The 16,435-nt window shown below is 41.3% G+C and overlaps 1 protein-coding gene across 1 annotated transcript in view; it reads right to left on the bottom strand.

Annotated features, from left to right (window-relative positions):
* LOC135526742 (protocadherin Fat 2-like) overlaps positions 1-16,435 on the bottom strand; it is a 78,598-nt gene that overhangs the window by 27,298 nt on the left and 34,865 nt on the right. The window contains exons 13-17 of the mRNA XM_064955362.1: positions 16,005-16,389; positions 13,492-13,688; positions 11,891-12,044; positions 8,753-8,986; positions 5,308-5,697 (exon numbers count right to left, since the gene is read on the bottom strand). Coding sequence (XP_064811434.1) covers positions 5,308-5,697; positions 8,753-8,986; positions 11,891-12,044; positions 13,492-13,688; positions 16,005-16,389 — 1,360 coding nt within the window. The remainder of the gene's footprint in view (positions 1-5,307; positions 5,698-8,752; positions 8,987-11,890; positions 12,045-13,491; positions 13,689-16,004; positions 16,390-16,435) is intronic.

Genomic DNA, 16,435 nt, shown 5'->3' with positions numbered 1-16,435 from the left:
GTGTCTCTGTCTCACCCCCTCTCCTTCTCGTCCCCCTCTCTTTCCCTCTCACTCTCTGTGTGTCTGTCTCCCCCCTCTCCTTCTCATCCCCCTCTCTTTCCCTCTCACTCTCTGTGTGTCTGTCTCCCCCTCTCCTTCTCATCCCCCTCTCTTTCCCTCTCACTCTCTGTGTGTCTGTCTCCCCCCTCTCCTTCTCATCCCCCTCTCTTTCCCTCTCACTCTCTGTGTGTCTGTCTCCCCCCTCTCCTTCTCATCCCCCTCTCTTTCCCTCTCACTCTCTGTGTGTCTGTCTCACCCCCTCTCCTTCTCGTCCCCCTCTCTTTCCCTCTCACTCTCTGTGTCTCTGTCTCACCCCCTCTCCTTCTCGTCCCCCTCTCTTTCCCTCTCACTCTCTGTGTGTCTGTCTCCCCCTCTCCTTCTCATCCCCCTCTCTTTCCCTCTCACTCTCTGTGTGTCTGTCTCCCCCTCTCCTTCTCATCCCCCTCTCTTTCCCTCTCACTCTCTGTGTGTCTGTCTCCCCCTCTCCTTCTCATCCCCTCTCTTTCCCTCTCACTCTCTGTGTGTCTGTCTCACCCCCTCTCCTTCTCGTCCCCCTCTCTTTCCCTCTCACTCTCTGTGTATCTGCCAGTCTGGTTTACACACTTCCTTAACATAAGACAAGATAACAACATAACAACAGTCATAACCGCCACCTGCATTCCTTTAAAATACCCACCAGGTTTCAACATGTGCAATAATATCACACAGGTACAAATCTCTGTTCGTTGAGGTAGTTGAAGACTTCTAGACCCTCACCTTGTCTGTTTGTTGAGGTAGTTAAGGTTAGGAAAAGGGTTAAGGATAAACTAACACGCAGCAAAAAATGTTACTTTTGACACCAATTTGACGAAAGCTGTAACCCATCTAGACGTGAGTTTGGGGGTTTGGGTCAATTCGAATCAAAGTCAGTTATTTCAGCAAGTGATTTGAATTTAATATCCCAAAATAGCTTCTCCTTTATCAGTTTATTGAGAGGTCATTGAAAATAATTTAATTGTAATTTCAGTTTACTTCCTGAATTGTTTGATTTCAACCCTGAACTCATGTTGGAACTGAGCTAGTAAATATGCAATTGGAAGTGCCACCTGATTTTCGCTGACGTTCCAATGAGAAAAGAGAAAAATAACTGAAGTTAGACTAACTAAAGAAAATTACCCAATGTACTGTGTTATGCTGCAGGGCTCTGCTCTGAAGAAAGACAACAAAGAGAATCACAAATTTAAACTCATTCAGTCCTGTAAACTCTCTCTTTCATGTGACGAGCTGAGACCAAAGAAAATAACATTGAGCTTCCACGCCTGTCTCCATTGATACAACATATAATACATAACATTAAGCTTCCACGTCTGTCTCCATAGATACAACATATAATACATAACATTAAGCTTCCACGTCTGTCTCCATTGATACAACATATAATACATAACATTAAGCTTCCACACCTGTCTCCATTGATACAACATATAATACATAACATTAAGCTTCCACGTCTGTCTCCATTGATACAACATATAATACATAACATTAAGCTTCCACACCTGTCTCCATTGATACAACAATGGAGACACCACCATAATACCAGGCAGTATAATACATTACTGACTAATGTATACATAACATTAAGCTTCCACGTCTGTCTCCATTGATACAACATATAATACATAACATTAAGCTTCCACACCTGTCTCCATTGATACAACAATGGAGACACCACCATAATACCAGGCAGTATAATACATTACTGACTAATGTATACATAACATTAAGCTTCCACGTCTGTCTTCATTGATACAACATATAATACATAATATTAAGCTTCCACGTCTGTCTCCATTGATACAACATATAATACATAACATTAAGCTTCCACGTCTGTCTCCACTGATACAACATATAATACATAACATTAAGCTTCCATGTCTGTCTCCATTGATACAACATATAATATATAACATTAAGCTTCCACGTGTCTCCACTGATACAACATATAATACACAATATTAAGCTTCCACGTCTGTCTCCATTGATACAACATATAATACACAATATTAAGCTTCCACGCCTGTCTCCACTGATACAACATATATAATACACAATATTAAGCTTCTACACCTGTCTCCACTGATACAACATATAATACACAATATTAAGCTTCCACGTCTGTCTCCACTGATACAACATATAATACAGAATATTAAGCTTCCACGTCTGTCTCCATAGATACAACATATAATACATAACATTAAGCTTCCACGTCTGTCTCCATTGATACAACATGTAATACATAACATTAAGCTTCCACGTCTGTCTCCACTGATACAACATATAACACATAACATTAAGCTTCCATGTCTGTCTCCATTGATACAACATATAATATATAACATTAAGCTTCCACGTGTCTCCACTGATACAACATATAATACACAATATTAAGCTTCCACGTCTGTCTCCATTGATACAACATATAATACATAACATTAAGCTTCCACGTCTGTCTCCACTGATACAACATATAATACATAACATTAAGCTTCCATGTCTGTCTCCATTGATACAACATATAATATATAACATTAAGCTTCCACGTGTCTCCACTGATACAACATATAATACACAATATTAAGCTTCCACGTCTGTCTCCATTGATACAACATATAATACACAATATTAAGCTTCCACGCCTGTCTCCACTGATACAACATATATAATACACAATATTAAGCTTCTACACCTGTCTCCACTGATACAACATATAATACACAATATTAAGCTTCCACGTCTGTCTCCACTGATACAACATATAATACAGAATATTAAGCTTCCACGTCTGTCTCCATAGATACAACATATAATACATAACATTGAGCTTCCACGTCTGTCTCCATTGATACAACATGTAATACATAACTAAAAAAACGACTTTGTTGCTTTGACACAATGGTAACAGAACAGCTGTGTGGTGGGATGATTACTCCTGGGATGGAACTACACACGAGTGGATTAAGTTGCTGACAAGACCGGCTATTGAACGGTTTAACAACAAATACAGACATTGGTTTGGCTCAGTCCAACCAACCTCTATGAGACTCCTGCCCTGCTACGGTATATCAAAGCAGGATAGGATTTGTAATGAAGGGACACCAAGAGAAATCAGGGAGAAAATAAACTCCAGGCGTCTTTGGTGGTGTCACAAGGTACACCACCACAGACGTGGCACCACCATAAGACCAGGCAGTATAACACATTACTGACTAATGTATACTTATCCAGAGTGGCTGATTGCTGTACAGCTTACACTACCGGTCAAACTTTTTAGAACACCTACTCATTCAAGGGTTTTTCTTTATTTTGAACGATTTTATACATTGTAGAACTATTAAATAACACATACGGAATCATGTAGTAACCAAAAAAAGTGTTAAACAAATCAAAATATATTGAATTTGATTTTTAACGACAGCTTTGTACACTCTTGGCATTCTCTCAACCATCTTCACCTGGAATGCTTTTCCAACAATCTTGAAGGAGTTCCCACATATGCTTAGCACTTGTTGGCTGCTTTTCCTTTACTCTGTGGTCCGACTCATTTCAAACCATATAAATTTGGTTGAGGTCAGGGGATTGTGGAGGCCAAGTCATCTGACGCAGCACTCCATCACTCTCCTTCTTGTTAAAATAGCCCTTACACAGCCTGGAGGTGTGTTGGGTCATTGTCCTGTTGAAAAACAAATGATAGTCCCACTAAGCCCAAATCAGTTGGGATGGAGTATTGCTGCAGAATGCTGTGGTAGCCATGCTGGTTAAGTGTGCTTGAATTCTAAATAAATCACACACAGTGTCAATAGCACACCATAATAGCACACCCCACACCATAACACGTCCTCCTCCATGCTTCATGGTGGGAAATACACATGCTGGGATCATCCGTTCACCCACACCGCATCTCACAAAAACACAGCGATTGGAACCAAAAATCTCCAACTTGGACTCCAGACCAAAGGACACATTTCCACTGGTCTAACGTCCATTGCTCGTATTTCTTGACGTAAGAAAGTCTCTTCTTATTATTGGTGTCCTTTAGCAGTGGTTTCTTTGAAGCAATTCGACCATGAAGTCCTGATTCACACAGTCTCCTCTGAACAGTTGATGTTGAGATGTGTCTGTTACTTGAACTCTGTGAAGCATTTATTTGGGCTGCAATTTCTGAGGCTGGTAACTCTAATGAACTTATCCTCTGCAGCAGAGGTAAGTCTGGGTCTTCCATTCCTGTGGCGGTCCTCATGATAGCCAGTTTCATAATAGCGCTTGATGGTTTTTGCGACTGCACTTGAAGAAACATTCAAAGTTCTTGAAATGTTCCATATTGACTGACCATGTCATAAAGTAATGATGGACTGTTGGTTCTCTTTGCTTATTTGAGCTGTTCTTGCCATAATATGGACTTGGTCTTTTAACAAATAGGGCTATCTTCTGTATACCACCCCTACCTTGTCACAACACAACTGATTGGCTCATACGCATTAAGAAGGAAAGAAATTCCACAAGTTAACTTTTAACAAGGCACACCTGCTAATTGAAATGCATTCCAGGTGACCTCATGAAGCTGGTTGAGAGAATGCCAAGAGTGTGCAAGGTTGTCATCAAGCCAAAGGATGGCTACTTTGAAGGATCTCAGTATATAAAATATATTTGGATTTGTTTAACACTTTTTTGGTTACTACATGATTCCATTTGTGTTATTTCATAGTTGTGATGTCTTCACTATTATTCTACAATAGTCAAAAATAAAGAAAAACCCTGGAATGAGTAGCCGTTCTAAAACATTTGACCGGTAGTGTATATCAACAGGACCTTTACAAAATCTATCAAAAGTGCACCAGCGTTGACAATGTACTTTCAATAATTTCTCTGCCTCGCTGTGCAATACTGCTCCGATTTCTGACTTCTGAGTATCAAATAGAAAGCAGACCTTCTAACTCTGCCAAAACATTAAAGAAATGGCAATATATTGCAGTCAGCAACAGAACCAGGTGAATAGGTATTTGCTATACCCTTTAGCTTTCCATCAACCTTATAAGTGGGCTTCTCTGCCTTCTGCCAGGTCTTTCTTGCTGACGTGGGATTCAAAATGATTGTGCTTCATAAATATATTAATTTGCCCAAATAAACTCAAATAAACTTTATGGAATATTATGGAATGTTTTGGAATCTCACAGAACCTTACTGACCCATGGAACTCCTGGAAGTGACGGAACAGAACCTTACCAGTTGCTGGGTGCAGGTAGAACCTTCCCCCCTCGTTGCCAGAGACGATGGAGTAGACGATGGATTCCGTCTCGGTCCCATCTCTAGTGAGGGCAGAGACGCTGATGACCTCTGACCCTACCAGGGTGGATTCTGGGATCTGGGCGGAGTACTCCTGGCTTAAGAATACCGGCTCGTAGTTGCTCAGGTCAACAACATGCACTGTAACTGTGGCGATGGAGTACAGTTTTCGGGGAAGCCCCCTGTCGGTGGCTTTGACCTTGAGTTCAAAGGTCGACCGGGTGTTTTCGGCCAGCGACCTCTCCAGGCGCAGGATACCAGAGAACTCTTCTAATGAGAAGTGGCCGCTGTTGTCCTCGAGTAGAGAATACTTCACCTCAGAGTTTATACCTGCAGAAGGAGAGGAGAGAATAGGAGTCAGTCTGGTTGTTCTGAGCAGAGACTATTTCATATAGAGACAGGGCACTATCTAGCTACTATTATCTCTATGGTATTTCACCTCAGAGTTCATATCTGCCAGAGGAGAAAATAGGAATTGTCAGTCTGATTGGTTTAGCACCACGAGTTTAGGTTTCTTCCAAAGTATGCTAATCCCAACAGTAGGTGATAACTTAATATACAGCTATGAGTTAATGGCCTTATCAAAACAATATGCAAGGTGCAATAATGAAGAAGACTCAACTAATAAACAGTCATAAAAAAATGCCAAACAGCCATAAGAAACAGCCTCAGGATAATACATGATTAGATATGTGTTTCTGCACCTACAGGTCCTGTTCCTCAGTCTCTCTCTCTCTCTCTGTATATATATATATATATTAAATATAAGAAGGTTGGAACCACCAAGACAATTCCCAGAGCAAGAAATTAGTAAAGGCTCTGAATACTTACATACTGTAAATGTGATATTTCCACTTTCTAAAAAACATGTTTTTTGTTTGTCATTATGGGTTATTGTGATGTCATTATGGGGTATTGTGATGTCATTATGGGTTATTGTGATGTCATTATGGGGTATTGTGATGTCATTATGGTGTGTAGATTGATGAGGGAAAAAAAAACTATTTAATTCATTTTAGAATTTAATTTTTTCTTTATTTAACCAGGCAAGTCAGTTAAGAACAAATTATTATTTTCAATGATGGCCTGGGAACAGTGGGTTAACTGCCTGTTCAGGGGCAGAATGACAGATTTGTACCTTGTCAGCTCGGGGGTTTGAACTCGCAACCTTCCGGTTACTAGTCCAACGCTCTAACCACTAGGCTACCCTGCCGCCCCAGAATAAGGTTGTAACTTAACAAAATGTGGAAAAAGTCAAGAGGTCTGAAATACTTTCTGAATGTTCTGTATACACATCAATTACATGACAAGAAAATCACAGTCAAATGAAACCCAAACATTCTTTAGTAAAAATGTACTCTAACATCCTCCTGAATTGCTCAACAGGCACCAACTGAACCAAATTTAAGGACTTTTGGAGATCATTCCACATGACGGCCTACAGGGAGGAGGTGAGGGCCCTCAGAGTGTGGTGTCAGGAAAATAACCTCACACTCAATGTCAACAAAACAAAGGAGATGATCGTGGACTTCAGGAAACAGCAGAGGGAGCAGCCCCCTATCTACATTGATGGGACAGAAGTGGAGAGTGTGGAAAGTTTTAAGTTCCTCGGCGTACACATCACAGACAAACTGAAATGGTCCACCCTCACAGACAGTGTGGTGAAGAAGGTCTTCAACCTCAGGAAGCTGAAGTGATTTGGCTTGTCACCAAAAACATTTACACACTTTTACAGATGCACAATCGAGAGCATCCTGTCAGGCTATATCACCACCTGGTACGGCAACTGCTCCGCCCATAACCGCAATGCTCTCCAGAGGGTAGTGAGGTCTGCACAACGCATCACCGGGGGCAAACTACCTGCCCTCCAGGACACCTACACCACCCGATTTCACAGGAAGCCCAAAAAGATCATCAAGGACAACAACCACCCGAGCCACTGCCTGTTCACCCCGCTATCATCCAAAAGATGAGGTCAGTACAGGTGCATCAAAGCGGGGTCCGAGAGACTGAAAAACAGCTTCTATCTCAAGGCCATCAGACTGTTAAACAGCAACCACTAACATTGAGTGGCTGCTGCCAACATACTGACTCAACTCTAGCCACTTTAATAATGGAAAAATGTATTGATTTATCACTAGCCACTTAATATAATGTTTTCATACCCTACATTACTTATCTCATGTGTATATACTGTACTCGATACCATCTACTGCATCTTGCCTATGCAGTTCAGCCATCGCTCATCCATATATTTGTATGTACATATTCATATTCATTCCTTTACACGTGTGTGTATAAGGTAGTTGTTGTGAAATTGTTAGGTTAGATTACTTGTTAGATATTACTACATGGTCAGAACTCGAAGCACAAGCATTTCGCTACACTCGCATTAACATCTGCTCACCAGGTGTATGTGACAAATAAGTTTGATTTGATTTGATGAGAAGAGCAAAAAAAAACAAAGAAAATGATTGCCCTAACTCAGTAGATATTGAAGGGTTCTCCACGTTTACCCATCCCTGATTCCAGATCTGGTAACTTAAACGTCTGAAGGTGAACAACGAGGTAAGGTTATGGTGGAAGTTTATGCAAGAGGGCTTTTAAGACAACAAAAAAAGAGCGCAATGCATCGCTCTGCGAGACTTCAGAGAGGGCCAGTTTCTGATAGAGAATGCATGCGATGCGTCCTGAGCTTGATACCCGTAACAAAGCGTAGTGCACTGTGGTAAACTACCTCCAATGACTTCAGTGTATTGGCTGCTGCATTCATATAGACAATAATGCCATAGTCTAAAGCCATCAGAAATGTCGACTGAATTATTTGTTTTCTGCTATTTAACAAAAGACAGGACCTGTTCTTATAGAATAAGACTTCATTTGAATTCTTCATTTCTTAATCAACTTATCAACATGTTTTTCATCAATCCAGATGCCTAGAACTTTAAATTAAATATGCATAAATTAGTGATGCGCTTGTTGACTCATATCCTGCAGTCCCGTTGGTTATATCCACAGAGGGGGCGGGGTTTAGGGCCATGAAATATTATGTGGAGGTGGGTGGCAGTCAGGAAGTATATAGGAGACTAGTCTCTCTGTTATCACCTGGGGAATAGGAGAACAGTCTCCATGTTATGACCTGGGGATGTATATAGGAGTAGAGCCTCTGATACATAAAGGGGACATTTAGATTCTACCATAAAAATAGAAGTACTAGATCAGACAAAGCCCCTCAAACCATGCCTCAGAATGCAAATGTCCATTCTAGTCATTCTGATTCTATAGATTTTAGCACATGAAATATAATAACTAGATCAGCAAAGCCCCTTCAGACTCTCCCTCAGAATGTTTACACTTTTCATTTTATATCAATAACATAACTTACCAGTGTCAGGGTCTTTGGCGTAGATGACGGCGATGGGTGTCCTGACGGTGGTGTTGTCGAACACGGTGATTTCATAGTGGTTGTTGGAGAACTTGGGAGGGTTGTCATTCATATCCTGGATCATGAGTAAGATGTCTGCCTGGCAGGAGCGACCTCCGCCGTCCGTAGCTTTAACTACCAGGTCATACTCCATCATCTTCTCCCGGTCCAACTGGGCCAGGGTGAACAACTCCCCTGTCACAGAGAAGAAGAACAGATAAATAGATGGACATATTATAGATAACTTATTCCTTCTAAGTCCATCTCCTAGTGGAGCAGAGGGCCTCACATACAATATATAGATGGATAGATGTAGTCTAAGTATAGATGAAACTGACTGTTGGTGATGGGGAAAAAATCACTGAGATGTACAGTATCAGTCAAATGTTAGGACACGCATACTTATTCAAGGGGTTTTCTTTATTTTTACTATTTTCTACATTGTAGAATAATAGTGAAGACATCAAAACTATGAAATAACACATATGGAATCATGGAGTAACCAAAAGAGTGTTAAACAAATCAAAATATATTTTCCATTGAAGATTCTTCAAAGTTCATTAGAGTTAGCTGCACCTCCAATTGCAGCACAAATAAATGCTTTACAGAGCTCCAGCAATAGACATATGTCAACATCAACTGTTCAGAGGAGACTCTGTAAATCAGGCCTTCGTGGTCGAATTTCTGCAATGAAACCACTACTAAAGGACACCAATAATAAGAAGAGGCTTGATTGCGCCAAGAAACACGAGCAATGGACATTAGACTTGTGGAAATTTGTCATTTAGTCTGATGAGTCCAAATTTGAGATTTTTGGTTCAATGGCTCTGTGAGATGCAGAGTAGGTGAACGGATGATATCCGCATGTGTGGTTCCCACCGTGAAGCATGGAGGAGGAGGTGTGATGGTGTGGGGGTGCTTTGCTGGTGACACTGTGTGTGATTTATTTGGAATTCAAGGAACACTTAACCAGCATGGCTACCACAGGATTCTGCAGCGATACGCAATCCCATCTGGTTTGCGCTTAGTGGGACTATCATTTGTTTTTCAGCAGGATAATGACCCAACACACCTCCAGGCTGTGTAAGGGCTATTTTAACAAGAAGGAGAGTGATGGAGTGCTGCATCAGATGACCTGGCCTCCACAATCACCCAACCTCAACCCAATTGGATGGTTTGGGATGAGTCGGACCGCAGAGTGAAGAAAAATCAGCTCACAAGGGCTCAGCATATGTGGGAACTCTTTCAAGACTGTTGAAAAGAGGATTCCAGGTGAAGCTGGATGAGAGTGCCAAGAGTGTGCAAAGCTGTCATCAAGGCAAAGGGTAGATACTTTGAAGAATCTAAAAAATTAAATAGATTTTGATTTGTTTAAACAACTTCTTGGCGCACCCATCCCGTTAGCCGTATCATTTTCGTCAACGTCCGCTGAATTGCAGAGCACCAAATTCAAATTAAATTACTAAAAACATTTAATTTTCATGAAATCACAAGTGCAATATAGCAAAACACAGCTCAGCTTGTTGTTAATCCACCTGGTGTGCCAGATTTCAGAAAGCTTTACAGCAAAAGCTATCCAAGCGTTTATGTAAGGGCATCTCTCTCAGCAGACAAACCATTACAAACAGCTAGCAGCAAAGTAGATTGGTCACGAAAGTCAGAAAAGCAATCAAATGAATCGCTTACCTTTGATGATCTTCGGATGTTTGCACTCACTAGACTCCCAGTTACACAATAAATGTTCCCTTTTGTTCCATAAATATTATTTTTATATCCAAAATGCCTCCATTTGGTTGGCGCGTTTTGTTCAGAAATCCACAGGCTCGAGTGGTCACGATGGGGCAGATGAAAATTCCAAATAGTATTCGTAAAGTTCGTAGAAACATGTCACATGTTTTTTATAATCAATCCTCAGGTTGTTTTTGCAATAAATAATAAATAATATTTCAAATAGGAGAGAGGGAGAAAATGTCTGCTCCAAGCTGTTGCACATGCAAAACTCTGCTGGCACCCAGCCATCCACTGATGTGATCCTTCTCGCTCATTTTTCAGAATAAAAGCCTGAAACTGGTTTATATCCCTTTAAATGGAGGGAAGGCATGCAATGGAACAGGGAAATTAGTTTCTCTTAGGCACTTCCTTGTTGGATTTTCCTCAGGTTTTCGCCTGCAATTATATGCATATTCTAGATTCTGGGCTGAAAAATAGGCAGTTTCAGTTGGGTACGTTTTTCATCCAAACATCAAAATACTACCCACTACACTCAACAGGTTAACATTTTTTTGGTTACTACATGATTCCATATGTGTTTTTTCATAGTTTTGATGTCTTCACTGTTATTCTACAATGTAGAACAGTCAAATAAAGAAAAACCCTTGAATGAGTAGGTATATACAAACTTTTGACTGGTACTCTATATCACAATGGTGGGAAAAAAACACTGAGATGTATATCAAAATGGTGGGGAAACACACTGAGATGTATATCAAAATGGTGGAGAAACACACTGAGATAAATATCAAAATGTTGGAGAAACACACTGAGATGTACATCAAAATGGCGGAGAAACACACTGAAATGTACAGTATATCAAAATGGTGGGGAAAGGGTCAGACAGTAGGCCTATACATTCTTTACAAACATTTGACAAAATATTTACTGAAATCTATCAAGAACAAAACCGTGAGAAGTACATATAAATCACAAAATGTTTACATTTCTGGTAGTCATTCACCGTGCTACCAGTGTCATAACATTACTTTGGATTGAAGGCCATATCAAAGCTTCTCCTAGCATATATGTAATGTGATAGCACACATTCTTAAGATTATGAGCTCTGTTTGACTTACAATAATGAAGAGAGATTGATGATGGGCTTGTGCTATGACAAACAGGAAGTATGGTTGATGAGAAGCCAAAGCACCAAATATAGAAAAAACACCAAACCTCTGTGTCGGTCTGACGGTAGACACCATCTTCTTTGAAGACCTCAGTTTAAGTTTTTTGTAAGAATGGAGATGCAATCTCTCAACTCAAACAAAAACAGATTTAAATTAGGGCCTCTTTCTGCTTAGACCCCAAATAAAAGATGTGTCTAACCTGTCTTTTGATCAAGATGGAACTTGTCTGCGTTGGGACCGTGGAGGGTGTAGGACACTAGTCCGTTGGTGCCGATGTCTGGGTCCAACGCTGAAACCTTCACGATGAACATGCGTGAAGGGGAATTCTCCATGACGACCTCTGTGTACAGCAACTGAAACATTGATAGTTAGCTACATCTTAGGTCGAATTGCAGCTGTTGACACATTCACATTTAATTCATGCTTAGGTAGGCTACCACTGATGGATGTGTTATGTAGAGTGCCTTTGGAAATATTCAGACCCCTTGACTTTTTCCACATTTAGTTACGGTACAGCCTTGTTCTAAAATGGATTACATTGTTTTCCCCCTCATCAATCCACACACAATACCCCATAATGTCAAAGCAAAAACAGGTTTTTAGACATTTTTGCAAATGTATTTCTAAAAAATTATAATAAGGAAATATCATGTTTACATAAGTATTCAGACCCTTTACTCAGTAAAGTGATTACAACGTTTACAGCCTCGAGTCTTATTGGGTATGACCTGTATTTGGGGAGTTTCTCCCATTCTTTGGGTTTCATCAAGAATCTCTCTTTACTCTGCTCTGTTCATCTTTGCCTCGATCCTGACAAGTCTCCCAGTCTCTGCCGCTGACAAACAACCCCAAGCATGATGCTGCCACCACCATGCTTCACCGTAGGGATGGTCTCAGGTTTCCTCCAGACATGAAGCTTGGCATTCAGTCCAAAGAGTTCAATCTTTTGGCAAACTCCAAGTGGGCTGTCATGTGCCTTTTAATGAGGAGTGGCCATAAAGGCCTGATTGGTGGAGTGCTGCAGAGATGGTTGTCCTTCTGGAAGGTTCTTCCATCTCCACAGATGAACTCTGAGTGACCATTGGGTTCTTGGTCACCTCCCTGACCAAGGCCCTTCTCCACCGATTACTCAGTTCTTCTTGGCGGCCAGCTCTAGGAAGAGTCTTGGTGGTTCCAAACTTCTACTATTTAAGAATGATTGAGGCCACTGTGTTCTTAGGGACCTTTAATGCTGTAGACATTTTTTGGTACCCTTCTCCAGATCTGTACCTCGACACAATCCCGCCTCGGAGCACTTCATGGCTTGGTTTTCTCTCTGACATGCACTGTCATCTGTTGGACCTTTTATAGACAGTTGTGTGCCTTTCGAAAACATTGCAAACAATTGAATTTACCACAGGTAGACTCCAATCAAGTTGAAGAAACATCTCAAGGATGATCATTGAAAACAGGATGCACCTGAGCTCATTTACGAGTCTCATACCAAAGGGTGTGAATACTTATGTAAATAAGGTATTTATTTTTTATAAATTTGCAAAAATGTAAAAAAACAAAAAAAATCAGTTAGTCATTATGTCGTATTGTGTGTAGATTGCTGAAGATTTTTATTTATTTAATCCATTTTAGAATAAGGCTGTAACGTAGCGTAATTTGGAAAAAGAAAAAGGGTCTGAAAACTCTCCCGAAGGAACTGTATGTAATGAACTGCTGTGAAGTCCTTATGTCGGTACAACGTGTTTAAGATGTTGTATAAGCCATGTTGTATATCATCTACAGGAATCTAAATATATACTGACGTACCTGCACACACAGAGGACTGTTATCGTTGATGTCTAGGACATGGACGTCAACAGTGGCAGGGGACACGAATCTCCCGTCTGTAACGATTATCTTCAGGGAGTACTTATCTTTAGCTTCACGGTCAAGAGACTCTTTGAGGACCAGCCCCCATTCCTCTGCCTCTTGCACAATGGAGAACTGGCCCAATGGGTCTCCGTCTAAGGAAAAACATTTGAATGTAATGCATCAATGCCAATGCTACCTGGAGGCCTCCATACGTTTGGTCATCACCACCACATTTCTTCCTGTCAATGTAGTCACTTTTACACTTAGAATGAACCATTATAGGAGACATGTTGCTCTGTTATCATAAGCCATTATTATAGTAAATACATATTGCTCTGCTTTAATACACCATTATAGAAGACATATTGCTCTGTTATAATAAGCCATTATAGTGGATATATATATATATACATATACACTGCTCAAAAAAATAAAGGGAACATTAAAATAACACATCCTAGATCTGAATGAATGAAATATTCTTATTAAATACTTTTTTCTTTGCATAGTTGAATGTACTGACATCAAAATCACACAAAAATCATCAATGGAAATCAAATTTATCAACCCATGGAGGTCTGGATTTGGAGTCGCACTCAAAAATGAACTGGAAAACCACACTACAGGCTGATCCAACTTTGATGTAATGTCCTTAAAACAAGTCAAAATGAGGCTCAGCAGTGTGTGTGGCCTCCACGTGCCTGTATGACCTCCCTACAACGCCTGGGCATGCTCCTGATGAGGTGGCGGATGGTCTCCTGAGGGATCTCCTCCCAGACCTGGACTAAAGCATCCGCCAACTCCTGGACAGTCTGTGGTGCAACGTGGCGTTGGTGGATGGAGCGAGACATGATGTCCCAGATGTGCTCAATTGAATTCAGGTCTGGGGAATGGGCGGGCCAGTCCATAGCATCAATGCCTTCCTCTTGCAGGAACTGCTGACACACTCCAGCCACATGAGGTCTAGCATTGTCTTCATTAGGAGAAACCCAGGGCCAACCTCACCAGCATATGGTCTCACAAGGGGTCTGAGGATCTCATCTCGGTACCAAATGGCAGTCAGGCTACCTCTGGCGAGCACATGGATCACTGTGCGGCCTCCCAAAGAAATGCCACCCCACACCATGACTGACCCACCGCCAAACCGGTCATGCTGGAGAATGTTGCAGGCAGCAGAACGTTCTCCATGGCGTCTCCAGACTCTGTCACGTCTGTCACATGTGCTCAGTGTGAACCTGCTTTCATCTGTGAAGAGCACTGGGCGCCAGTGGCGAATTTGCAATCTTGGTGTTCTCTGGCAAATGCCAAACGTCCTGCACGGTGTTGGACTGTAAGCACAACCCCCACCTGTGGATGTCGGGCCCTCATACCACCCTCATGGAGTCTGTTTCTGACCGTTTGAGCAGACACATGCACATTTGTGGCCTGCTGGAGGTCATTTTGCAGGGTTCTGGCAGTGCTCCTCCTGCTCCTCCTTGCACAAAGGCGGAGGTAGCGGTCCTGCTGCTGGGTTGTTGCCCTCCTACGGCCTCCTCCACGTCTCCTGATGTACTGGCCTGTCTCCTGGTAGCGCCTCCATGCTCTGGACACTACGCTGACAGACACAGCAAACCTTTTTGCCACAGCTCGCATTGATGTGCCATCCTGGATGAGCTGCACTACCTGAGCCACTTGTGTGGGTTGTAGACTCCGTCTCACGCTACCACTGCCAGCATTCAAAAGTGACCAAAACATCAGCCATGAAGCATAGGAACTGAGAAGTGGTCTGTGGTCACCACCTGCAGAACCACTCCTTTATTGGGGGTGTCTTGCTAATTGCCTATAATTTCCACCTGTTGTCTATTCAATTTGCACAACAGCATGTGAAATTTATTGTCAATCAGTGTTACTTCCTAAGTGGACAGTTTGATTTCACAGAAGTGTGATTGACTTGGAGTTACATTGTGTTGTTTAAGAGTTCCTTTTATTTTTTTGAGCAGTGTATTACTCTGTTATAATAAGCCATTAAAGTAGATATATTGCTCTGGTATAATAAGCGATTATAGTAGACATATTGCTCTGTTATAATAACCCATGACTTTAGTATATATATTGATTGCTCTGTTATAATAAGCCATTAAAGTAGATATATTGCTCTGTTATAATAAGCGATTATAGAAGATATATTGCTCTGTTAAAATTACCCATGACTATAGTATATATATATTGCTCTGTTATAAGAAGCCATTACTATAGTATAAATATATATTGCTCTGTAAAATAAGCCATTATAGTAGATATAAAGCTCTGTTATAATACACCATTATAGTAGATATATTGCTCTGGAGAAGTACTGTGCCCATCTTTTTCTTATTTAAATATTGTTCATAATGCTGATAGGCCTGAGAAAACGACTAATCAACTACTTCAAAAAAAGTGTATGTGATCAATCATTCAATCAATCAAATGAATCAATCAGCAAGACTCGCCTGTGATGTAACACGTGATCTGCCTGTTTTCTTTAGTCACATCCATATCTACAGTCGTTAGGCTCATGATGAGCTCCCCAGGCCTAGTGTTCTCCATAACAGACCCATGGTATACGTCCTCCGTGAACCGAGCAGGGTTGTCGTTCTCGTCAGTCACCGTCACCTCCACTAGAACTGAGGACGAGAGCTTCACCTCCCCCCCGTGGTCAGTAGCCACCACTGTGAAGCTGTAGTGCTGAGTCATCTCACAGTCCGTTTCTCTCAGAGTAGTTATCCAACCGCTCTCACTGTCGATGGAGAAGACATCGGTGATGTCATCGGATTCGGCTTCCAAGGTGTAGGTCACCTGTCCATTGGTGTCCTGGTCAGGGTCGTTGGCCGTCACCTGAATGGATGAATGGATAAATGGATTAAAACTAAACTGCCCCAAA

The sequence above is a fragment of the Oncorhynchus masou genome, chromosome 32, assembly GCF_036934945.1.
Source record: "Oncorhynchus masou masou isolate Uvic2021 chromosome 32, UVic_Omas_1.1, whole genome shotgun sequence".
Lineage (NCBI taxonomy): Eukaryota > Metazoa > Chordata > Actinopteri > Salmoniformes > Salmonidae > Oncorhynchus > Oncorhynchus masou.
Note: the sequence above shows the minus strand (reverse complement) of the source record. Positions and strands in the feature narration are given on the sequence as shown.